This window comes from Solea senegalensis, linkage group LG12 (assembly GCF_019176455.1).
Source record: "Solea senegalensis isolate Sse05_10M linkage group LG12, IFAPA_SoseM_1, whole genome shotgun sequence".
Classification (NCBI taxonomy): Eukaryota; Metazoa; Chordata; class Actinopteri; order Pleuronectiformes; family Soleidae; genus Solea; species Solea senegalensis.
In genome coordinates this window covers 2,797,258-2,823,032 of record NC_058032.1, presented here as the reverse complement: position 1 = coordinate 2,823,032, position 25,775 = coordinate 2,797,258, and the positions used below count along the sequence as shown (strand labels likewise).

Sequence of the window (25,775 nt, the reverse complement as noted above, 5' to 3'; positions counted from 1 at the left end):
AGTTATCGATTAATAATCGATTCATCAAGTAATTGTTTCAGCTCTAAACTTAGAGAATGAATTCGAGAGATGAATTCAAATTTATTGCAATACACCTTTAAACCAATGCATTCAGTTTTATTTGACATTTTTCAAATTCAAATTTTATTCATTATTTTATTTATAAGAATTCCAATCCAGTTCCTGAAACTTTACATCACAAAATAATATTCCCTGCTGACCTCAAATAAAATGGTGTCACTGGCCCTTTAATTACAATCCCGCCCACTATGCACGTGACACAACAAGGAAGTAACGCTCCTTTCAGTTTAACGGTGTAGTTATTAGACTCTGGTTATGTGCGTGAACGCGGTAAACAATAGGACGTTTACACCGCTGTAAAACCTCTGTCGTGTCCCGGTTTTAACACCATATTCTCGTGTTAAAAAGAGTCATGAATACTGGAAATATCGGACCGCGCCACAGTTATAACAACGCCCGTGCCACGGTTTGTCCGGGCAAAGTATTTACGTCGTTCCTCGTGTGCACGTCAACGCTACTGTTTCCCCCTGTTCATACATCACTCCCTCTCATCATCAATACGTGGCCATTCAAGGATGCGACGGCTTCAGGTAGATATTTACATTATTTAACAACACGGAAGCGACTCTCAAAAAGTTTCCCAAAGTCCAGGGCCATTGATTTACGCTACGGTTCTATTTATTATACTCGTGTCCAGAGTGAATTTGTGGTCAAAATATGCAGACAAACTGTAAATAAATGCACCTCTGTTTGATTTTTCTGTGACTTATACTACTATTATAGAAGTAACAGCACTAACTGAACAGTGACATTTAATCAATTCATTGATTATTAATCAACTACTCACTTATTTCTGAGATTCTTTTTTAAAAAAACAACAACAGCTGATTCAGTGATCTCAGCTTCTTAAATGTCAATATTTCCTCTATATTGAGTATCGTTGGTTTGTGGACAAAATAATGTGAAGTGGAAAAAAAGTAAGTGTTGCTTTTTTTGAGGTCACTGATCACCGAGAAAAAAATATTACAAACATACACACTCTTGTTCCAAAGACAATAACAGACATTTTGAGTATGTTGTCTTTTGAGGTTTCGGGAAGAAACACATTCACATTTTAATAAAATCGACTAATCGAGAAAATAATAAACAGATTGATCCATAATTAAAACAACTGTAGCCCTACATCAGTTCCAGGATATTGTGCTATTACAGTGTTACAGCTTTTAAAAGATGACTAATATTATAACCAAATTCACATACATAAACATAGCTTGTGGCAATTGCAAATTTGTGCATATTAAAATATTTCCACCTTTTTTCTACTGTCTTAACTATTTTATGTGAGCAGGAAAATGAGCAATGTATTTGAAGATATTTATTAAAATATTAGATGTTGTGACAAAGCTGTAAATGTAGCTGTACATGCTACAATTGTTTAGGTTGCCAACTGTTTTTTTCACCAGTAAATAATTCAGTTCATGTTTGGTGCACAATGTCCTGTCTGCACTTGATGGTGTTGGGAAACTATTTGCACCTTTTCGATCATGGAGTGTGCAGAAAAAAGCAAAAAGAAAGAAAAGAAGTGATGTTTGATTTTGCTTCAGAAATGTAATGGAGTTGTGCACTGCATGATTGTAATAAAAGAAAAATGAAATGAAATATGTTAGTCGTTCTCCCTCTCAGATGTATCCCTGTCATAACTGGGAGCAAATTAAATCTCCTTTGGATTTAGATTGCTGGTTTAGAGGAAAAAAAGAAAAAAACATTTCAAAACATCACCTTGGGCTTCAGGAAAATGTGAAAGGCAGTGTTCAATATTTTCAGACATTTCATAGATGAAATAATTTATTCATCAAAGAAAGAGGATTAATTCACAATGGGGGAGAAAAAAATATTCACTCTGACATTTTTAATTCATGAAAGGAGGCAGAAAAGGACAGACTGTATGTTTGTCTGCAATTTTGTGTGCTTATGTATAATTTAGCACAAACCCCAAAGGCTCCGAAACCAGAATTTTAAGGATTTGCCTCCCTGCATTGTAATAAAATGCTTTTTTAGCAGTTTACTTGTGTGACTCCAGTGCAGCTTAACTGTACAGGTGTGTAAGCCCATCGAGTCTCACATGCCAACAGGAAATTGGCAGAACCCACTCAGCTCGTAACTGCCTCTGCCAGCGCTACCCTTTCTCTATTTGATTTCCTTCAGGATGACACATTGGATGTGTTTAAATTGAAACTGAAAATATTTCAGCATCGCTTTCAATTAGCAGTCAAGTGGATTTCCACCAGATGCATGGCTTAACACACACAAACTATTTTCTTTATATCTTAGTGAGGACACATCATTCACATAATGTGTTTCTTAGCTCCTTATCCTAACTTTAACTAAGTGCTTAACCCTAAAACCAGGTTTTAACCCTGAAAAAGCCCTTTCAAGATGTGAGCACCAGACAAAATGTTTCCACAAAGATTGTTTTTTATGTTTCTTGGACCTCGCCAAGATATAAAAACAAGTACACCCTACCCTAACCTGAACTTTCACAACTAAACATCTTACCCTATAACCTTAACCTAAAACCAAATTAACCCTAAAACCAGATTTTAACCCTGAAGAAGCCCTTTAAAGATACACAAATGTCCTCTCTTTTCCAAAATGTCCTCATTCTGTATGGTTTATAGGTTTTTTGGTCCTCACAAAGCAACAAATAAGATTTGGGAGACGAGTAAAACAGCACACGTTCCCGTTGTGTTTCTCATCCTAACAATGTCAAAGTCAGCGCTGCACACACTGGTGCCCTTAGAAAGTCACCTGCCAAGTTTAACAGAGTACAATCAAGTGTGTAATTTTACTACCATGGTTGCTACGGATCACAGGAAGGTGAGGGTGGCGTCTTGTCTCCGTTCATTCCTCCATGTGAGACAGGGTGGAAGCGGTTTGTTTAGCCGTATATCTGTCACATTTCCACCAGCATCTCTTGCATTTCTCATCCAAACACCATCGACGTTGACACTGCACACACTGGCGTCCTCCATAAGTCACATGACAAGTTTGAAGCCCGTCAAGCGAACCGTCGGGCAGTAATTAACAGACAGAAGGACAGACGTTCCTTGAATTAAGAGATAGATGTACGTCACATCTTTTCCCAGAGGCAGCAGTGAAAGTGGAAAAGGTGCACACACATCTATCCTGCAGGTGGATATTTGAAGGTGTCATCTGTGAGCCACTGTGATTGATCCACCCATGCAGATCTCTTATGCTTTGGGGGCTTACAAAAGCAGCCGACAATAACAGGCTAATCTCCTCTCCCCCACTCTGCCGCACTTCTTTTTTTTATATAAAAAGGATTGAATATGATGAATGTACTACTACTGTGAAAAAAAAACAAAAACGACAATCATTCTCAGACAAGAGTACTTACCAAAGACGGTAGAATTTATAGATGGTGAAATCATCACTGATAAGAGGCGGAATTTGTGGTCGTATCCCGTCGAACAGAGTAATGGACGGAGAATTTAGTGGCAAGCTGGTGACAGTGATAGCAGTTGGTATTTTGATCCCCCATGGGCACTCGTGGATCAGTGGGGATCAGTGGCCAAATGCTTGTTTATTACAAATTTGCTGGAGTGGACACATCATGCATCATGTGAACTTTCGATTGAATTAACGTCATTTACTGTGCAAATGTTTAAAGCAGCTCAAGAAAGCACCATTATTAGACAGTACAATCAAAAAAATTGCTGTAGATAAACAATGGGAGAGAGAGCAGGATGTCAACTGTCTTTGTCAACAACAAACTGCATGTTTTTTTTGTAATAATTAAAACAACTCTCTTATTTTCAGCTTTTAAACGTGAATATTTTCTGGCGTCTTAGAGAAAATTAACATTACAAGCTTTGGGAAACACCAATTAACGTTTTTCAACAGTTTCTGACCTTTTATGGACTAAACAATCCATCAAAAATATAATCAACAGAAGAATTGACTATAAAAGATTGATCTACTTCAAAAAGTCTGCAACTAAACATTATTCAGTTGCACAATTTTGTTCTCGGGAAGTTAATAAATGCTGCTAACTGCACCAAACATTTTATTTCATCCAAAAGTTCATTTGACAAAGTTGATGGTTTTCCATTTTCCCTTTTTTATGTAGCACTTCACAGTATTGTAAAATCAATCATATTGCAATGCTATTAATCATGTCTTTGAATTTTGAGATTGCATTTTCTTGTATTTTGATTTTGATTAATTTGCAGAGTTTCACACATTTATACATTATTACACAAGTACGATTGCACTTGCAGTGGAGACACAAAGTGCAGATGGGTTGTTGCCTATCACTTGTTGTTATTAACTGTTATTATCAGATAGAGGTACAAAGAAAACGAGCCAAACATGTAGGCCAGAAAAATCTGCATTATATCTTAGCAATTGAGTTGATTTATAAAGCTTGGCACTAGCCATAGAAAACCCCCGCATCGTTCGACCTTGAGTTGATGCCAGACTCAATTATTGTTTGTAAAAATAATAGACTTGTAGGTCAGAGCGACCCTTCCACTCTCATAGTTAAGGTTAAGATGCTCGAATATTTGTTATCCTGACTGTAGAAATTCTCTTTTCACTGGAATCATCTCATCTGCGAATGTTTTTTTTTTTCTATTTCGTAGTATATTTTAAATTTAGTGACTCACTGTCTTCTGTGTCCCGCTGTAGCGTGGCGTACTCTGCAGTCAGGTGGCTCGGTGCTGGACGCAGTGGAGCAGGGCTGCGCCCGCTGTGAGGTGGAGCAGTGTGACGGCAGCGTCGGCTACGGCGGGAGCCCCGACGAGTCTGGAGAGACCACGCTGGATGCCATGATAATGAATGGGTAAATAAATGCATTCATAAACTGTACTTTCATTAACATATGAAATAACATTGACACAATATTAAAAAATGTAAGTTGTAAGTAGGTCCAAATGAGAAGAGCGGCGTTTTATGAATCCTAAATGATCTTGCTTTACACCTGCAGGTTTCAATATATGCTGCCATCTGTGCATCTTTAACATCTACACAATTAACCGGCTGACCTTTTTAGTGAGAAGTTTGTTTTAATAAACTACTAATTTAGAGTCTCTATGAGCTGAAAGCTTTTCCATAAATTGGTTCCCTAAACATTTACACACTCAGGTGTTCAGCGAGCGGTTTGTCGTTACTCTGTTAAATTCTCCTTCCTACGTTGTTTTAAGGAAAACACATTTTGAATGAACGTGATAGTTTCCCCACACACAATCCATTATAACTGCAGTATAAACACAGTATTTATCACTAGCAGACACATAGACAATGATTCGGAATACCTGTACATTTCCATGCAATCTAATACAACATACATGTTAGAGAACGAGTCACAGTTTTTGATATTGTGTTACGAGGGGGAGGTGACTCAACCCTACGGCAATTCTTAAGGGTTTTAGCATGTTGTGATGATTTAAATGTCGCATGAGTCGATATAATGCAATATCAAGGTATCGCCACCATAATCTGCAGTATCAAAAATTACTCAAGTGCAGTATAATTTCTGGGTATTTAAATGTACATTCAAAGTACCTTTTAATTAGCCAATTTATAAATATCACTTATAATAAGTAAAATATGTCAAGAAAGTTTACTTGAAGAATTGATAGCAACACTTAAATGTGTCAGTGTTTACACTCATTTTGCTAATGGCTTAGTGGAATCAATACACAGACGAGCACACCTTTGTTCTAATTTGCTTAATCACCTCTCGTTTTGGTGATTATTTTTCTGGCCAGTTAGTTGATTCAGGAAGCAGGTGGTTCGATGGGAGAAGATGGCATCAGAGATGTGGAACTGATGCAATCATAAGTCAACTGATGGAGCCCTGCTGGTTATTCCAAAGTCTTAATATGTGACAAAAGGAGATCAAGCCTTTGCCCAACACTCTGTCTCTCTGTCCCTGCTGATCTTGGACAAATTACATCTCCAGCTTCTTTTATATCACGTCTTGATTTGCACATATTGCACGTTTAGTTTTGTTTTACTACTTGATTTGTATTTAACCGTGAAGCACATTGTAACACGGTTATGTAATTGAAGTTTATTCATTTATTTCTATTACAACCGTCGTGATTTGTACGAGTCACGAATATAAAGCTTCTAGCCCTCCTGCTCCCTTGTGTGGGTCAGTTTGACCCGCTCAGTTCAGAGTGACACTGTTCCACCCTGGCTGTGGGATTTGGAGGTAGCAGGAGGGCTAGACAGGTTGTTTTCTGTCTCCACAGACAGAATCGCAGCAGCAGCAGCAGCAGCAGTGTTTATTCTAATTCTATCCTCTCTGTGCAGGGATACAATGGAGGTGGGTTCAGTCGCAAACCTGAGAAGAATCAAGAATGCCATCGGAGTAGCAAGGGCCGTGATGGAACGCACTGAACACACGCTGCTGGTGGGAGAGTCAGGTACATGTGGCTGCATGTCACCGGGTATGGTTTTAATTGCAATGGCTGGAATTGCTGTAAAAGTAATGGAGACACTTTGAAATCTAGTCATTATTCAAACAACTGGGTCCATACATTCAAATGACTCATCAACAGAGACCCAGCCTTTTATCCAGAGTACTTTGAAATGGGTTTTGTGGATTTGAAGAACAATGAATGAAATTTGTTTCTAAGCAGACATTGGCAGTTGAATTCACTTTAGTTATCTCCATCAAGCAGCTGTCACATAAGGGCCAAAGCCTTTCACACTGTTTTTTTTTTACAGCACTTTGAATGCGCTGTAATCCCTACATCAGCAACATAAGCAGTCGGCGATGAATGCGTGTGTCAGAGCTACAGGATAATGCTCTGAACATAAGAGGAATGATTGTATAACGTTCAGGTGTCTAAAGAAGTCAACGCATGCTCCATACTGAAAGTATATTATTGAAAGCTATACATTTGTTTGTTCTGTTTCTTGTTCTGTGGTGTGAGATGTGCTTTTAACACACTAATGCAGTAATGTCTTGTATTTCTTATCAAACAAACCGTGCCAACACTGGTGTCACCTGCCAAGTTTGAAGCCTGTAGATTGACCCGTTGGACAGTTATGCAATTAACGGACAGACAGAGAGACAGACGTTCCACAGTTGTTTGACTAAATCACCAGTCGGACACAAGTCCTGAGTCAAGTAGACTGCAAAATAATTTGCTTTCTTCAACAGTCAAAAGGGAAAACAAACAGCCAGGGTGCTGTTTGCAAAAAGACACAAAAAGATGGAAGAAAAAGGAAGAGGCCATGACCTGCAGCTGCCACCTCAACTGTCCAATGTGGTGCCAGTTCTCTTGGAGCTTAAGCATCCAGAAATGACATTTATTTTTGATAATTCCACTGCAAATGGAAGCAGCAGGATGAATGCACTGGTATACACGAGCATATTGTGAGCTTTGATTGAGCCAAATACATGAAAAAAAAATAGTGGATGACATTCAGCAGGAATATAATACTAAAGATAGCAACCAAAGTGCTTTTAGGTGCAGAAAAAAAACGTTGCAAAAATCAACAACCGGAGGCAGAGTTACCGCAACGCAGCAAAAGATGAAACAGGTTGCACTGAAACCTGAAGAGAGAGCATCACCAGGGCAGATACAAAGTGTCTGCTGGTGTTTGTGGGGTCAGAGACATCAGGCAGACATTGATTGGAAAGAGGCTTTTCCACAAAATAGTAACTTTGGTGATTTTGTTTGACTACAAATGTGTCTGAGCTCTTTAAAATCAGAAACTATCTTTGAAAGGACCTATATCTCCCACACAGGTCTTTTATAGGGATTTGAAACCTACGGACATTACTTAGCACTTTAATGCACACACCTTTAATGTTAACTGAATGATGCCGAAGACCGGAAAAACAAGTTTCTATACTTTTCTCATGAGAGGTATGGAGAACGCGTAAATCGAATAAAAGACAAGGATCACACCTTCCTGCAGATGAAGTGAAGGTCAATTATAAGCAGTTTACTTCTACATGACATGTGTCTTGCCTATATGTCAACACCAACTGATTTTATTTTTATTTAAGGGAAATTCAATTCATATGGCTTCATTCACCTTAAATTGAACCATCATTCTCACGGACTGGTAAGGTCACTGCTACTGCACCTCCACTCCCACAAGCTACATAAACTACAAGTATATGCCGTGGTGTGGAAGATCAGATTGCCTCCGGGCACTTCTTTGTTTGTGACCTTTTGAAAGCCAAGGTCAGTGTAAACCAGAGCGGGCATCTGACAAAAACAACTTCTCTCCCGATAGCTTCTGTGTTTGCTGAAAACATGGGCTTCACTGCGGAGGACCTGGCAACCAACAAATCCACGAGCATGTTCTCGCGCTGGCTGAGCGGCAACTGCCAACCCAATTATCGCAAGGTGTGTGTCTATTCGCGCATTGTTCATAACAGTCAGTTTCTGTGCTCGCGGTAATGCCCTCCTTGTTTACAATCTCTACATCCTCTTCACTCCTCCAATAACAAGCCCAAACCTCAAACACTAACAGTTGTTTTTCCGTTTCAACTCAGCCGTTTCCATTCCAGAGAGATTATGTGGTGTCCTATTGATCAAATTTACAATATTTACACTTGGGGCTGCCAAGTACAAGTACAGTCCTTTTATTGATGGCCCCTGAGCAGCTTCACAACAAAACTTAAGATATAAGTGACTCAACAGTGGCTGAGGAAAAGGAGGAAAGCAGATTATTTCTGTCACCAAAGCTTTTTTTAATGCACTCACAGCATTAATCATTTTGTTTAACAGGTACTCACACTAAAAAAAATGTATAAACACTTTCGCTGCAAAGCTTGGCAAACGTGAATCGCTAAAGAAGGTAAAGGCAGTGGAAACTGTGCAGTATGCGTTAAGAGCTACTAGACATTGAATAATCCTTGTCATTTTTGAATAATAAAAGACAGTGACAGTTCAATGTAAAAATGTGGTGAGGTGTGGTGTGCAGAGAAAGGTGTGATTTCTCTTTCCATCTTTGCCTTGGAAACAAATCAGTCCTTTTTTTGAAAAAGTTGCAGATTGTTGCTGAGGTCACGGGAGAACAACTGTACTTGCATTATTTATAACTAAAGAGACAGTTTTTCAAGGGTTTTACCTTCGCCTTCATGAAATGGAACGTAACAGACTTGGTATTATAAATAATGCACGAGCACTTTCACAAAACACAGACACGCTGCTGAGACCAACTTTTCCTCCACTGATGGCTTGATGAAAAGCCTGTAGAAGAGTAACGCCGATACAGACGCGGTACTCTACATAAAATGATCTTTGTTTTTCATATTGTAAGTTAACTGCTCATGGGCCCAGGTCTGCATTTTGGGACTGTTCATTCACATGAAAAAAAAAGAAAAAAAAAAGATATTTTTAGAGGAATCTCACTCACCTTTGAGATCAAAGGAGCAGAAAAAAGCTGAATAAACCATCCGCGCTCCCTGCAGGTCAACTGGGTGCAGTCAGTCATTCACAGGAGCAGAGCAGACGCCTTGAGGTAGAGAGATAGAGAAACCTTTTGTCAAACTACAGTGCACCCTGACAAATATTCACATCTAGTGCTCTGTGCTGACCCCCCCATCCAAGTAAATGGCTTTTGACTGCCAAAGGACACATTTGTAGAAGCAGCAGGACTTTAAATGGGGACATTTTTGTTCACGTAATGTACCAGGCCAATGGAAACATGTTTCCTTTGTGATATTCCAAACCAAGCAAGACTGCCATCTGTTTAGTATAAAGTACAAAACCCAATCGTCAGCAATTGTGCCGATTTTTCAGTTATTAAACATCTACACGTGAGCATTTCTTCTCTGTGTGCTACAGAATCTCAGGGTAATGTCATCGGAAGTGTTAATGATGCTTTCTCTCTTGTCAAAAGAATGTTTTTCCAGATCCTTCCAAGTCCTGTGGACCCTACAAGCCCAAGGCGATACTGAAGGAGACGAGGAGGGCACAGCATGCTGATATTCACTCCCACGACACCATAGGTAGGTATCATCAGTTACAGCTGAAAGTGAAGTCACCTTTCCTCAGGCAGTTTAGAAGTTTAGCATTTAAACTCACAGTAAGTCATTTCTGCCGCGAGGCGTCTCTCAGTCAAAATAATGACATAAGACCTAGTTTGAGGACGTCATGAAGCAGCGTGGAATCAGGGGAATGGCTAACTCGTAGGCTAACTGGCTAACCTCCTCACTCTGATGTTTGCCCCGGATGTTCTAGCGGTTCCTCTTCCTTCTTTCCTTTGTTTTGTAACAGGGATGCTGGCTCTTGATCAAAATGGCCACGTGGCTGCCGGTACATCGACCAATGGAATGACTCACAAAGTTCCGGGGTACGAAGATGACTAGTATTTTCTTTGGGGGTTCAAGACAATCAGTGTTACAAAATCAGTTTGCTCATAAACTTAAACTGAAAGAAGCTCTAAATCTGCATTTTAAAGTACAGTTAAAGACATTGAACGCATCTGAAAAGACAAACATAAGCATTGATAGTTAATCAGTTCAACTAGACACTAGTCTGTGTTTAAACCCTGTCCCTTTTCTTTCCTGCAGCCGTGTTGGGGACTCTCCTATAGCTGGAGCAGGGGCTTATGCAGACAGCTCAGTTGGTGGCGCTGCCGCTACCGGAGATGGAGATATTATGATGCGCTTTCTACCGAGGTACGGCACCACAGCCCCTGTGATAACAGCAATGTCAGGAAGAGGGAGAAAAGAAAAGAAAACAGTTACCTTGCATGACTGTGCGTTCCACTGCATGGAAGCAAATTACGCAGAGGCATCAAATAGAACATTTAAAAAAATGGAAGGTCACAAAATATTTTTTTGCTTTCGTCTCAGACGTTAAAGGCATGGAAGTCATGTGAAAGTGTTTTCAGAGAATAAAGAAGTGTGCTCCGTTTTCTAATAGATTGCTTCCAGCAGTTAATGAAAGTTAAAAGTGAGACTAAAATTCCACCTCATCTCAGGAATGCTTTCATTACTACAGCCGTCTTTATGCGCGAGTCAATATTGAGTTTTCCAGTGTGTAAAAACAATGCAAAAGTACTGCATCTCAACTCACATCCTAACAAGGATTTATTCTCTGCTCCCCTTTTCTTTCAACAGAGCTGCTCGCCTGGTGTTTTTGTGACAAAAGAATTATGTTTTGGAGAATATTGACATGTGTGGCATGTGCAGATTTTAAACAGCCAATTCCTGGTGTGAGCTTTGAGGTGTTTGTGCAACAATAGCATTATAAATAAAGGAATGGACTGTGTTGCCCCCAAACTGTCATTTGTTCATTCCACAAGAGGCAAGATTTCATTTAAGCTGCTGTTTGTTTTCAAACCCTGAGAATATGGCAGTCGCTGACAATTTATCTATTTATCTTTGGGTTTATTTATCCCGAAGTAGCTTGGTGAGCACACATGCACTTTCTTTTTCAAGTTGCACTCAGCTGTACATTCACAGAAACACCTGAGGGATGTTTGATGCACATCCTGGAACTACTGTGTGTGTATATATACACACACAGGACCATTTCTGGCATGAACGTCGACCTTGTCAGGACTAGCATTCGTCAGGCAGACCAAAAACTTGGTCTGGATGAGGCAGAACTAAGAAGTTTAGGGCTAATATTTAAATTGTAGTTAGGGTTTGGCATTAACTGTTTATATGAATGGAAGGCACAGAACACCTTTGTCTTCACAGGGGTTTTAGAGTGACTTCATTTTATGGTTAGTAGCTAGTCCTCTTTGTCCCTTGAGGAACGTAAAGTCGGCATGGGATGGTATGAGATTACCCGATTGATTCCCGCACTGCTGTTTTTCTTTCATTAAAAATTCCTCGTGCCTTGGACACAGTACGACTGCACATTCTAGAGGTGTTGATACTTTGACTTTTAAATACAGAGTTTGAAACCGGTCATCGGCCCATGCCTGCGTCACACCCATCTCTCACACAGCGTGCCACCGTGTTGATTGAGGCAGCATTTTCAAAGTGGTGTCCATCTATGTGCGTTTTTTTTTTTTTACTATTCAGTTCTGGTGCGACATTCTGAGCACATCTGATCCGTGGCACCATAATCTGGCTTTAGGTCTTTGTGTGTTTTGTCTGTGTTTAGTTAGCTTCTTTCTTGTTTACTTGTCTGTTGGTTGTGTTAAAGTTTTACACGTGCTGCTGAAAGGTAAACTGCTGCAAATCAGTTTTGTTTGTTTTAAAACAGTTACTTTTAATGTTTTCCTGCATTATAATAAAATGAAATGGAAGGATTTCAACATTAGAATTAACCTGGGCTTAGGCTTTTAATGTAGGGACTGAATAGGGGACAAGGGATTGCATTATGTCTGAGTGGTCTCACAACTACAGAGGGACGTGTGTATTTTACTCATCATGCCCACCAGCTTCACAGCAGTCTGTTTTGACTTGATAACTGTGGTTACAGAGCTGCCTCAGAAGTGTCGCATCATCGCCAGCGATTGGCCATTTTAAAACGTGTTGTGTCGCAAATGAGAAATATATCTACTACAAACCGCAGCGCCAACGTCCCGAGTGTTTCCATTAAACTGTGTCATTAGGTGCATTCGAATGTAAAGAACCTCTTTTAGAACAGTGCTCCTTCATTTGTGTATTTAAATGATGAAGTCTTGTTTTTACAATTTACATTACATCAGTATTTGTTTTATAAACGTGCTGGAGGGAACGGCACCCGTTTTGTTTCTGCAGCGCGAGTAATTAGCACTATTCCGTGCACCTGTTAACACCTGCAGTTTAATATGGAGTGACGATACAAACAACCACCATTTTTGCCAACTGCTATTTTCAAATCACTGTTTTTGAACATTTCTATGTATCAGATTCATCTCCCACCACAATCGCGAGTGCACATCCCTATCATCATCCTGGTTGGTGGCCTTGACAGTCGCTCTGGGTTTCCTCATGTGTGCTGCGTTTTATTCTGCCAACAGTTACTTGGCCGTGGAGCTGATGAGGACCGGGGCAGATCCCTCAACAGCCTGCAAGATGGCCATTTCCAGAATCAAGAGGCATTACTCAGAGTTCTTCGGAGCCATCATCTGTGCTAACACCACAGGGCATTATGGTGAGTGTTTGGGTTCACAAACACAGACTCCACTGCTCCCTGCTGACACCCCCATTTGACAGAAATCTCTCTAATTCTGAATGTCACAGATGACAATTTAAATTCCCTGATAAATTCTTGAAAATGATTCATCTATTCCCAAAACCCAGTGTGAATGATGCTTAAAATATGTAATTTGGGCGATAAGGACAAATAAATGATAATAAAAAAACTTATCCTGCAATATTTTGGCTGAAAAGCAATATACTGAACCTTATATATCCTGATATGTCTCCTGAAAACAAGGGGAGAGTCAGGATCTGACTTCAGAGCTATACTAATCTTGTCATTTAGATGAATAAATAAATCATATTTCTATCTGTGTTAATACTGTGGCAGTATTGACACAAAAAGCTCTGCTTTTCTCTCCGTTAAAGAAATGCAAACACGAGTGTAGCTTTAAGTTATTGTATATAATTCTATACTGCATTTGAAATCAAACTCAGTACACCACCCACACCCAGGAGTCCCTGACATATCAGAAATGTTTTGCCTCTATTTCAAATTAACATTCAGTGACCTATGACCTGTATTAAATTGAAATCTAAATAAATATAAATACATATCAACATATGCACAATACATAAGCAATTACCCATACACAAACGTCCCTTATTTCCATATTGAATGTGTCTGCTAATGTCACTTTCCACATTGAGGGGCAAAGAGTTCAAGACATTTAAATACATTTTTCGTTTGTCCATTGTGGGCTGTTATAAAAACATTGTGATCCAAAATGGTGGCGTCAGTAGATAAAAGGCTCATTCTAGGGTGATTAAGAACAATTCATACAAAGAGGTGATGGTACATTTATAAAGAAAAACTCAGTATTATTTTACCTTTGAGCTGTCAAATAATAATTTCACTAAATGGTACACGCTAGACCTTTTAAGGACATCTTCTAAAAGTATATCGTCCACACTTACTGTAGCACAACCCTGTCTGTCTTGTGATAGGTTTGTTCTCATGACAACAGAGTTGAAAATAATTGTAGCAGCTGCAGCAGCATACAGTTTCTTACCTCCTTCAGAAAAGTCCTTGGGTAACCTTTTCCTTTACATAAAGGCTAGAGTTGTACCAGAGTTGCAGTGCATCTGTCTACTATTGGTGTTGCCACCTGCACACAGCACAGTATGCACCATAGGCATGAAAGATGAGAGGATGAACGCAGCGAGATGAAGACGTCCAAGGATGTTGTCCACGGTCGTTAGTGTCACGCGAGGCCAAGTGTGAGGGATTTAACTAGCGCTCACATTTGGCCTCGCGCGACTCTAAGAGGACACAGTGTTTATACGCGGCCTCAGGTGATTCCCGACTCTAATGACCGTCATTACGACATCCATGGATGCCAGTTTTCTCACCGTCTCGTTACTGTCGTATCTCAGCTCGGAGCACTAACGAACCAAGTCACATCAATGGCGCTGATAACAGCCGTGCAAGAGGTTAAAGAGAGGTTAAACATAAACACATAAATAATCTACTGTCTGTGAGTCTGGAGAGAAGAAAGGTCCTGAGACCTGTATTCTCCTGAATGGCCATCGGGGGGCCGACTCCATAAAGAATAAAAAAAGTAAAGAAAGGGGAGTGCATATGCTCACTTAATTTATAATGTACATATAATAATAATTGCTAGAGTCAGGTCTTCTTCAATACAGCATGATATCCATGGCTAGAGGCGTGGCTACAGTGTGATTGACAGCCAATGTCAACCCCCCCTCACCTCTTCCCCAGCTCCTCCCTTTCATATAAATAATGGTATAAACTGCAAACCTCAGCTCACATACAGATGCCAGTGTTTTGCCATGATTTAAAACAGAAACACAAAATTCAAAATCACATTAAAATATCTGTTTTTAATGTGATTTTTATGAATAACTTTTTTATCTGTCTGCCTTTGCCATCCCCAGGTGCAGCCTGCAACAAAGTCCCCGGTTTCTCCCAGTTCCACTACATGGTGTCTAACTCCGAGTCGGACGCACCAGTCCTGAAGTCTGTGGACTGCTTCTGACGAGGTTATGATTGATTATATATTAAAATTCATTAACAGCCTTCACGTTGTATTTTAATGCTGAAGATTTTGGTGTAAAATACACTTGTAAGTTTAATTGCTCCAACCTTGATTACTCTTTTTACACTTTATTAAATTTCATGACATGCGTTGTAATAATTTTTTCTCAATTTACATCTTTAAATGTTGAACTTGGCAAATCAGATGCAAATAGACACTTGATTAGATGCACTGCATAAAAGAGTGATTGGGCATGATCTGAATATATTGGATAGATGTTATTGTATAAATTACACTGCAGGACAGTCATATTTGAATATTTGATACATGGTCACATTATGTATTTATTAGTTTTACATTATTTATTTATAAAGTTAGTGAACAGTTAAAAAAACAACACATTAACACCCAGGAAGGATGGCCATTCCTGGTCCATTCTCTGCCCACTGAAAAAAGTCACACTGTTTACCCTTTTGAAAACTGCAGGTGTAGAAATTCCGACCATTGTTGGGCCCTATTTTCAGTACAGTCCTCATTAAACAGCGTTTCCCATGGTGACAAGAGGGGAAGTGTGTGTCTGCCCACTGCAACAGAGAAAATAAGGCTTTATTTCAGTCGTTTAAATGTGATGCAAAAAAATAAAAGATATGTGTGTCTGCCAACACTGAAAATCCTTAGAAAGATTGTAAGTTATCCATTTTACAGGCAAAACAATGCTATGGTGGCGAGTTGCTTTCCATTTTCACCTCAAAGAAGTTGCACTTGGTCTCTCTGGGCAGCGAGCAGGCGTAGAACTGCCGTCCCTTATTCTCCCCGTCCTTGTGGACCACTCTGAGGACGGCTGGACGGCGGTGGGATGTACAGCGAGGGACGCTGGGACCGGGGGAGATAAAGGAGCCGCCGCTTGTCGCTCCCATTTTGCGCACGCTGACAAAAGTGAAGAAAGAGTCTTATTAGTGTGAAATAAATTCTAAATAACACACAGAACTACCTGTCACATCAACTCTTATTAGTGAGCAAACAACCACTCCTCAACAGTGTGTGATGGCATGTGAGGGTAATAATTGTATTTGCATGGTAACCCCACGGCTTCACATCAATCTGGGCTTTCTTAACAATGCTGCATTAAAAATTCCATGGTCAGATGCTTTTTTATCCTCCTTATCTCCCTGAATTTGCAAAAAACTTCTCTTATTATAAAGTTATTCCCGAATAGCCAAGCGAGGGATTCACTCACCCGGAGTTGGGGGTTCCATTTTGAGCATTGTTACCGGGAAAAGGACTGTGATCAATTCTCATTTTCTTGGATGGGTGACTGTAGGAGGCCAGTGACTTCCCATTGGAGAGCTCGGCACTTTGCTTCTGCCAGCCACCAGAGGCATAATTGGGGCTTGTTGTCCCCTGGCAGGGGCTGTATTTATATAAACTTCCCTCTGCCGCCAAGGAATTCAAATGACTGCCGGCTGGGGAGAGTGGGGAGTTTACAGGCTTTGGCTTCATGTTCAAGTCAGAGAAAACAAGCGTGGAAGTCCCAAATGCAGACCTCCAGTTGACTTTGAGCTCCTCTTGTGGTTTCTTGAAGGCAGTGCAGGGGTACTTAATCAAATCAGTAGTGACGGGCGATGCCTCAGCGGTAACGTCGCCTTTATGGACTGTAGAGACAAAAGCCACAGTGAGAAAAAATAAAAACATTTAAGCAAAATAAGCTGTGGCTTACTCCAAGTACACTGGCTGCACTGCAATGGAGGAGGTTGCTGTTACATTTAAATGGTTAGCGTGCAATAAAAGACTGCTACACTCTGTATTCAGAGAATATCTGTCATCCTGATAATGCTTGTATGCAAAATAACATGAAATGTAACCCCATAAAACGTAAATGACTCAAGTAATTGTAAACTACAATGTCCAGATGACTACTCTCAATTTCCCCTTAAGCAAAAATACTTAGCCCCCAACTGCTTTAGTGTTGCTGCATTGTGGTCAACTAATATATAACCCTGCAAATGCTAATCAGGACACTGTTCTGTGAGAAATTAGAGTCTATTATTCACTACCACATTTTTAAGGAATAATTCATGTGTACATGCAAATATTGTCCTTACTTTTATTCATGTTAGTTCAAAAAAATGCAGGTGAACTCTGTGCTTTTGTATATAGTCGACTCTCAGGCGGTTAGAAGAAGTCTTTCACAAAAGTATGAGTCTCCTTTGGAAGCTTGAATGTTAAACTTTTAAAGACTTCTACAAGTATGTTTTTTTTTTCCAAATGTAAATTATAAATGGCTCTTTCTAAGCACCCTTAATGCACCCAGATGGCCCTCTACCACGTCCAAAAATGTGGCTTATTTGAGAACATCTGAAGCAACTGCAGGAGCTTGCACCAAAGTGGACATCTGACATATGATCCTTGGCAAATAACCAGTGCTCGAGAAGCTCAGCATAAATAATGAGCCATGGGCAAAGTGTAGTCTGGACTGGGGTCAGTGACACTTGTGTAGCTATTAGCTTTTCTTCCAATCAGCAATGAAATACTGGAAAAAAACGATTGGAAAATGAGTCAGTACGATCTCAAAAGCCTCCAGAAACTTTAAAACACAACAAATAAAACCACTGTAAATCATTTAGCTGCGGTTTGGCAGTTGAAACAGACAGACAAGCAAAGGTTTCCGTCAAACACTCCTTCACTGTTGCCTGAAAACAGAGAGAAATGGCCAGTTGACAGACACGCTCATTACTTTTGCAGCAACATCGGCTCACTTGTCGGCGGTGTCACTGCAACAGCTTGGTGCCTCGCTCCAGAAGTGCTTGAACACCGACGGCAAGCGTTCTGTGGCATCGTTCAGCTTAACAGTAGTAAACTGTAGCTACTCGTGTTACATCGTTTTCTTACAAGAAGGTTCTGTCGCCCCATTAAATTCAGTGACAGTGATGCCACGATATTTTACTCACCCTCAGGTCTGGGAGTAAGGCAGGCATCACAGGCTGTTGCTGCAGGCTGGTTGATGAGTGTGCAGAGATGACAGGCCCAGTCCTCTTCCTCCTTCTTAGCCACATCATCACTGGTTCTCTTATTGTAGGCCCAGTCAATCAGACTGTTTCTGACGGGGAGCTGACTGGATACAGAAAACAGGAGTGACAAAAATAAATCTTTCCGACTAGAAACGGGCTTTAATGTTGAAAACATGTGCTGAGGCAGAATCGTATTACTGTGTAAACACAACTATGGATCCTTTGTAAACACACACACACACACACACAAAATGTTTTTGAAAGACTCTACATTCCTCACATTATCTGTCAAAGTGTTTACAGCACAGCGGTATTAACCCGATTATGAAAGACTTTATTTTGGACACCAATAATTTGATTATTATTATTGGCCTTATTCTGAATACTACAACATTAAAATGTTTAGATATCTAGATGTTATAGACATTAAAATGTGCACACGAGTAGAATATTCCACTCATATTTGATTATGACACCAGGACTACATTACATTACATTACATCCACTGCTGTGAAAACTCCAACAGGAAACCTTAATCCCATTAAGATGTTTGCATGTCTTAATTCATTATTCTGAGTTTGACATTAATCAGGTTAAGGTAATCAGAAAATGCTGTATACATGGCAGTGAGTAAATTCAGTCACATGGAAACAGGAATATGAAACATTCTATTATAGCAACTCATGTGTGCGAGATGCTGTCTTATAGTCAGATTACACAGTACTTTTCATAAGCCACAAAATGACTATGATAATAATAATGATAATAATAATAATAATAATAATAATACTATGTTAACATGAGGATTGACTTAATCAGAAAACATCTGTACAAGGGCTGAAAAACAAATACTCAATTACTAAATACACCGTCAATTACTTTTATAATTGATTAATCAGTTTGAGTGTTTTTTTAAAAGATTTTTCAGAATTATCTGGTTTCTTTGCTTCATAAAACAAAGACATCACTAGAACTGAATAATTCTTTTTGGACAAAAAGAAACATTTGAGAATATCATCATTTCCAGGTTTGAAAAACACTGAGCTACATTCTCCGACCAAACAATTGCTTGATTATTCGACAAAATAATCAAACAGATTAATCGATTATGAAAATAATTATTAGTTGCAGCTCTATATTTGACCACATTAGTGTTATCTAAATGTTCCTAATAAATTGGAATACATTTTTTTAACTTTTTAGAATGAACGTAAAACACACCTTTGCACAGCAGCCATTTTGGCAGGTTACAGTATGAAAATCACAGGTCTGGTGTAAATGATGCAGTTTATTTTGTCTGGGTTCCATTAAGCTACCTCAGTTTCAGGGTGCATGTTGGTTCACTGTCACTGAACCGACTGAACAGAGTCATTGTAAATGTGACTTCTCTGCTTTTTCTGCTAAAACATTTCAAAATGGCTGATGTTTAAAGGGCACATTCAACCCCCACGGCACCAGCTTGGTATCTCCCATCCCTATGTGACATGCCACTCTGTACTGAATATTAAACAAAGACATAATAATCCCTAAACTAATCTTTAAAATAAGAAACAGGAGGTATTACCCTAACAACAGAAAACTTTAACAAGACAGACATTTTGCAGGTTTAACCAGAGGATGAAGATCTGCTATTATATGACGATCTGTTTGCTCCAAGCATACATGTTAGCTCAACTATGTTTGACAAGAAGGCAAATCTGCACTGCCAACAGTCACGGAGGAGGAAAGTGGCTTTTAGGAAACTTTCCTCAGAAAGCATTTATCAGCCGAGTAATGTGTTGTAAGGGCTTAAGGCTCTAACCCCGCGCAAAGCTTTGCTCAAACACAACCCAGGAGGTGTTGAGCCAGTGCCCTGTCTGGCAAACACAGCCTTACATGTGCATTAATACCCACCACCCTCATAACGCTCCTCACTCTCCCTGCCAAGCCCATCTGCCTGCAAACATGGCCTCTCCAAATATGAACCTGCTTTCTGCAAAGGCTTTAGAACTTTCTGCAAAGACTTTTGGAAAAAAAGCTGAAAAAGCTTTGAAAGTGAAATCGTAGTTAAAGTAACTCAATGAACAAAGAGTTTAAATAAAAAAAAAACATGAATAATAAATATATTCAGAGAAAATATGAAATAAATTTGCCAAAAAACACATTTAATATGATTTTTGAGACATTATTGGCATCACCGCCTTCAGTAGCTCCACCCTTTCAACAATGCAAGGCACTGCCTTTCCAGTCAAACTGCCATCGTCTATGAAGAGAATTTTTACCTGATGTCAACCCCACTGGGATCTCCCTTCTGGCAGCGCTCGCACAAGTAAGTCATCCTGCCGTTGTCTCCAAGACGACAGACTGTGATAACATGAAAGCACTGGCCGCACTGAGGACGCTTGTAGACTTTGTAATGTTTGTAGAGGGGAGATCCAGATTTGCGACACTGATAGAGACAAGGAGGACAGACAAAAGTGAATAGAAAGATTGGGATGAAGATACCAGGCAAAACATTTAGATTGTCTTACATTCTATTATGAATAGAGAAAAAGGATTATTTGTTTTACCCCCCCCCCCACCACCACCACCACCTCTCCGTCTGCACACAGAGGAGTTTTGAATTGTGTTCTCAGCAGTCATGGATTTAAATCCAATCTTTTCTCTATAGTTACACTGATTTAGGCGTTAGCTATACATCAAAAAGTAAAGAGAACGATACAAAATATCTACAGCAAGTTTAAAAAAGTTTCAACAGATAAACAAGTGTCTAACCTTATAAAACAGGAGTGTAAAATCACGTGTCATTTTCACCAAGTGGTGAATCTGTTCGTGTGACAGCTGCTGAACCTGAGAATGACACAGCACAGTGAGATGGAGTTCACAGCCAGAGTGAATAAATAATATTTGTCTAAACCTTCATTTCAAAACAGAGATGAAAAGAGCCTCACAGTCAAGAGATCAATAATACAAGCATATAACCAATGAAGAAAAGGCCCAGACATGAAATAGAAAAACTGGATTTCGAATGATGTGAAGGAAGGATAATTACATATGTGGTATTCCCAAGTCTAGCAGCCCAGGCAGGGAGCAAGAATCTGACTCAGACAGCTATTAAAAAAAACACCACTTGTAGTCTTTTCAGGAAACTGGGAGGTTTGGTAATGGTGGAGATGTTCGAAAAGATTCAGCAGTCCCTGAAGAAAAGGGGGCAAAAGTCCCAGATTAACGTTTTGGTCCAGTGTGCTATATTCTTGTACCCCTCTGATATTTTCTGAAAGGGAGCAGAGCAGAGTCACTGGGAGAAGCATTCAAGCTGCAAAGCGTCTCTTACTTAAAATGGTTAGGTCTCTCGAAAAATGACACTTTTATTCTGTTGTTTTCTTAGAACCAATGTAAAGTATTGGATGGGACTTTCACTCTCTTTCAGGACTGCTAAATACTGTGTTATTAAATGGTTTGGCCTGTGGATAAGTTGGGCTTAAGACTGGGCAGTAATTCAACAACAACAACAATAATGATAATAATAATAATAATAATAATTATGTATTGTGATACAGTAAAATCATTTATGATGACATAAACCCATGATGACTGATAACATTAGTAGATACAGATGTTAATAATTCACCCTTTGTCAATAAATTGTCCGATTTTGAACTGATTAACAATTAAGGAACAATGTCTGTTTTTCACTTCACGTATTTTGTAGTTACAACGTACATCAGCAGAGGGTGGACATCAACCTGGATGTGAAGCTTGCTGAGGCGTCCTTTGAGTGCAGAGACTTAGGCCGAGGACAGAGAAGCTACAGCCATGATGCTACTACGTTGTACTACTACTACTATGTTCTGCTAATGTACAATCTTAAAAATTTGATTTAATAAAAAGATAGTCTATAATTATTTATTAACTCAAAAACTGAGAAACACATCAGCTCATCTCACTCTCTCAGACCCAGTGAATTTGCAACAAAACCATGGTCTCTTCTACTTTCAGAAATACCAAGCTGGTGCTGACCAAACTGCAAAACCTGAGGCTTGGAAACAGCAGATGACATGGTGGGTTTGACGGTTTTTAATCAACGAGGGAGAAAAAAAATCCATTTGCATTTAAAAAAAAAACAACAACAAAAAACCCTATATACATTCATAGACAAAAGAACATTTCCATTTCAATACCGCTCCACACAGAAAAGGCATATCTCCGCCAGAGTGCATTTGTTTTTTTTTCCCTATTTCACCCTCCTCATTACAATGCATTACTCAATAATAGAGGGGCTTAAAGTTTTCTTTCTGTTACTGTGCTGAACACAATCCATCACCCTTTCCATACCTTCACTGCTGGGTGGAGGCCCGAGTCAAACAGGGCTTCATTTTTAATGATGTTGCCGACGCCCGGCATTATGGTCTGGTCGAGGAGAACGTCACAGAGCATCCTGCTCCTTTGACTCCGCACTGCGTCCTCAGATTGGGAGAAGCTGAACTTAGAGGAGCACACGTCCAGACTCTCCATAGCCCTCACCCTTTGTTCACAGTCCTCCGTCAACCTGCGGGAACACAATTTCACAGAACAGGACAAATTTGGAAAACGTATGGCTGCTGTTACTGCATGCGTGCCACAAGGTCACAGGTGCACTTGTGAGGTTACGCGCTTCAAAATTGTTTCTTTCATACATTTTTGCTTTCAGTTTGTTTGTGATAAAACGGAGCAGCATAGGTGAAATCTTCCAGACAGCAGAAATAAATGTGTGTCTAGCTACTGAACAGTGCACCAGGACCTTACAGTCGATGAACAGGACAGAATCTCCAGCCAAATAGGTGATGTTTTTCATGCAACAGCAGCCTATCTTCAGACAGCCTAATGTAGGACATACTCCCGGTATGAGACTCATACCCCAAGGTGAACTTCTGTCACCTCAATCTATCTAGGCAAGCTGGCGTCCCCGTTACCTTATTTCCACAGTGCTGTCAAAGAAGCACACGATGTCGTTAGTCAGGTGTATTTCCAGCACCGGCGCAGAGCCCGTACGAGCGTTCCTCTCAGCGGGGTTTATACGCATTGATCCATTCATACCAAAGTGGACTCTACAGGATGTGAGCATAAAAGAAAGAAGACAAATTTACTTTAAAGATAGCGTCTTTCAATCCATATAAGACTTGCCAAGTAAAAGGACAAAAAGATGCCCTAATGGTTGGAGACTCAATTGTGTTAATAGAAATGTCACAGACTCCATTCCCGCAGTGTGTGTGTGTGTGTGTGTGTGTGTGTGTGTGTGTGTGAGAGCCCCATGTGTGCTGCTTGAGGACTCTAATGGAAGTCACTGACAATAATACCTTCCTTTACACTTGTATTGATTTTATACGTTGATTTAAGTGACACTAAAAACTGGGGTGGGTGTTATAAACTTTATATACATTATACACACAATAAACAACATACATCTATATATGTTTTAACTGTTACAGATAATAACAATAGCCTTTATACAGCAGCAACATTCCCTTTAATGTCTGTAGCTGTATTAGATCATCATGGCCACTGCTGCAAGTTGGCGACTGAAATATACCTATAATTATAGCTACACCAGAAGTTTCTGCATCAATGTGATGGATAATAAGGAACGGCCGAGGAGAACATTGACATGGCTATTTGGGTCAATAACAATTCCTTGAGTTCCATAAAAGGTACTATACCACAACATATAACAATACTCACAATTAAGATTTTAAACTATTTTATCCATAAGTCATCATATCAAATCCTCCCACAGCAAACAACACAAGCAGCAATGTGACGTTAAGTTGAGCACATTATGCAGCTGTATTTTCTATGAATACATATCAAAGCACTAACACTGAGACTGTTTGCAGTGGGTTATTTTAAACATTAGTTTCCTGTTTTGTTTTTTGGACCGCATGTCTGGATTCCCAAGAATATTTTGTCGACGGCAACACATAAGACATAAGACGTGCGAAGGAATCAGTTTTGTCAAGTGTCACACAAATTGGTGTGACGTCGCTGCTGACAGTAACAGTCCTGGGTGGAAAAAACACATGATTCAATATGATAGACTTTGACATAAGACCTAAGACTGAGACTAGAAGTTACTTGTCTGAATACATATAGAGTCTGTCTGGTAGATGCATTTTTCATTACCTCAGTGCTCTTGTACCAAAGTACATGAAGAGCTCCTTCCCCAGAGTTTGTACACCAGTGTACAGACAGCCATGAAAACTGTGGAAGCCATGTCCTTCAGGGTTGCTTTTCTTTTTAAAAGAAGACATTGAACACAGTTTAATACTGATAACTCACTGTACAAAAAAGGTTGTAATGTGACATAACTTTACCCTGTACACAGATCAGCTATAGCATTAAAAATAGTTATTGCTTTTAAATATCATGGCTGTTACTATACATTCAACAGTGTTTCAGACAGATAAAATAATAAGTAAAATAGAGTAAAAGTAACTGAAATATGCATCATGGTACACATACAAATTCATCTATGAATGGAATTGAATACATGAACATAACACACATCATGAGTATTGTCAGCAGTAAAACAATGACAACCAAGTTATTCATGTCAGGTTTAAAAACGTGCAGTGAGACCAGCTGTGTAATAACTTCACTGTTTTAGCAAATAATTCAGAGATGAGGGAGCAGCAAAGAGGAATAAAAGAATCCCAAACCCAGAGTGGACTTCCATAATGTATATAAACAAGAATAATATACATATGTCCCATTATGTATTGCACAGACTGTGACATAATTAGAGCTGCAACTATCGACTTTTTTCATAATCGATTAATCTGTCGATTATTTTCTCGATTAATCGATGAATCATTTGGTCCTAAAATATCAGAAAGCCTTAAAAAATATTGATCGGTGTTTGTCAAACCTGGAAAGTTTAATGGTTTCTTTGTTATACAGAGAAAATATTCACATTTAAGAAGCTTAAACAATCGGAAATCAATTTAATCATGAAAAAAGCTTCAAACCGATGAATCGATTATCAGAATAGTTGTCGATTAATTTAGTAATCAATTAATCAATTAACTGTTTCAGCTCTGGACATAATTATGCAAAGTAACTGAGAATAGTTACATAAAATCCACTGAACTGATAACTCAACAAAAGCACACACTGACAAATGGCGACCACATTTTCATAATCTCGTTTTAGTTATGTAGAGTTCAGGATACAAAGGTGGTATTGATCAAATGTATACAAGCTACCAATGCAACCAGAATATTGTTGTTTATTACTCGTGTGAGAGACTTGAGCGTGTATAAAAATTAATATGAAATTGAACATTTAGTCACAAATACGAATTAACTGAAATACATGTATTTAATGTCTAGTTAATGACGTGTGTGTGTGAGTATGAGATAAATCCATAATTTACCGTAGGTTTTGTCAAACTGCCTCTTATCTCTTTCACTTTCTGTCCTCTCTGGACTCTGGAGCGTATTTTCTCTCCGTTTAATGTGCAGCCCGGACCTTCAACCATCTTCCAGTTCAGTTGGAATATAACTATGAATTTATAATCCAACTTTGGTGGCAAAATGTTTGTGGACGTTCTGCTTCCGCGCCACAAAATTCAACCCTGCGTAT

At 39.4% G+C, this 25,775-nt stretch overlaps 2 protein-coding genes across 5 annotated transcripts; one reads left to right on the top strand and one right to left on the bottom strand.

Moving 5' to 3' along the window:
- Positions 1–290: 290 nt before the first annotated feature.
- On the top strand, positions 291–18,143 carry aga (aspartylglucosaminidase). 4 transcript variants are annotated; one of them, XM_044040142.1, is made up of 10 exons: positions 291–611; positions 4,732–4,885; positions 6,364–6,476; positions 8,308–8,420; positions 9,922–10,030; positions 10,299–10,374; positions 10,595–10,702; positions 12,988–13,121; positions 15,068–15,172; positions 18,123–18,143. In XM_044040142.1, exons 1-9 carry the CDS (start codon positions 434–436, stop codon positions 15,166–15,168), a joined length of 1,086 nt encoding a protein of 361 aa, XP_043896077.1. In that variant the 5' UTR covers positions 291–433; the 3' UTR covers positions 15,169–15,172; positions 18,123–18,143. The 4 variants fall into 4 exon arrangements, with proteins under 4 accessions (XP_043896077.1, XP_043896075.1, XP_043896074.1 ...); XM_044040140.1 differs by lacking the exon at positions 18,123–18,143 and adding an exon at positions 15,948–16,009; XM_044040139.1 differs by lacking the exon at positions 18,123–18,143 and adding an exon at positions 15,874–15,954.
- On the bottom strand, positions 15,523–25,775 carry neil3 (nei-like DNA glycosylase 3). Its single transcript, XM_044040137.1, has 10 exons — positions 25,567–25,775; positions 24,315–24,424; positions 23,108–23,242; positions 22,491–22,704; positions 20,931–21,005; positions 20,438–20,604; positions 18,117–18,280; positions 16,406–16,820; positions 15,915–16,095; positions 15,523–15,752 (listed from the first exon to the last, which is right to left on the bottom strand). Exons 1-10 carry the CDS (start codon positions 25,669–25,671, stop codon positions 15,570–15,572), a joined length of 1,749 nt encoding a protein of 582 aa, XP_043896072.1. The 5' UTR covers positions 25,672–25,775; the 3' UTR covers positions 15,523–15,569.

What these genes read in the sequence shown, in the direction of transcription:
- neil3 (XM_044040137.1), bottom strand. Translation starts at nt 25,671, where the DNA reads ATGGTTGAAGGTCCGGGCTGCACATTAAACGGAGAGAAAATACGCTCC. An exon ending in TTTGGTACAAGAGCACTGAG is followed by an intron (nt 23,243 to 24,314) that starts GTAATGAAAAAT and finishes CACATCCTGTAG; the next exon opens with AGTCCACTTTGGTATGAATG. An exon ending in CCTTACTCCCAGACCTGAGG is followed by an intron (nt 16,821 to 18,116) that starts GTGAGTAAAATA and finishes TTGTCTCTACAG; the next exon opens with TCCATAAAGGCGACGTTACC.
- aga (XM_044040142.1), top strand. Translation starts at nt 434, where the DNA reads ATGAATACTGGAAATATCGGACCGCGCCACAGTTATAACAACGCCCGT. An exon ending in GCTGCTGGTGGGAGAGTCAG is followed by an intron (nt 6,477 to 8,307) that starts GTACATGTGGCT and finishes CTCTCCCGATAG; the next exon opens with CTTCTGTGTTTGCTGAAAAC. An exon ending in ATGACTCACAAAGTTCCGGG is followed by an intron (nt 10,375 to 10,594) that starts GTACGAAGATGA and finishes TCTTTCCTGCAG; the next exon opens with CCGTGTTGGGGACTCTCCTA.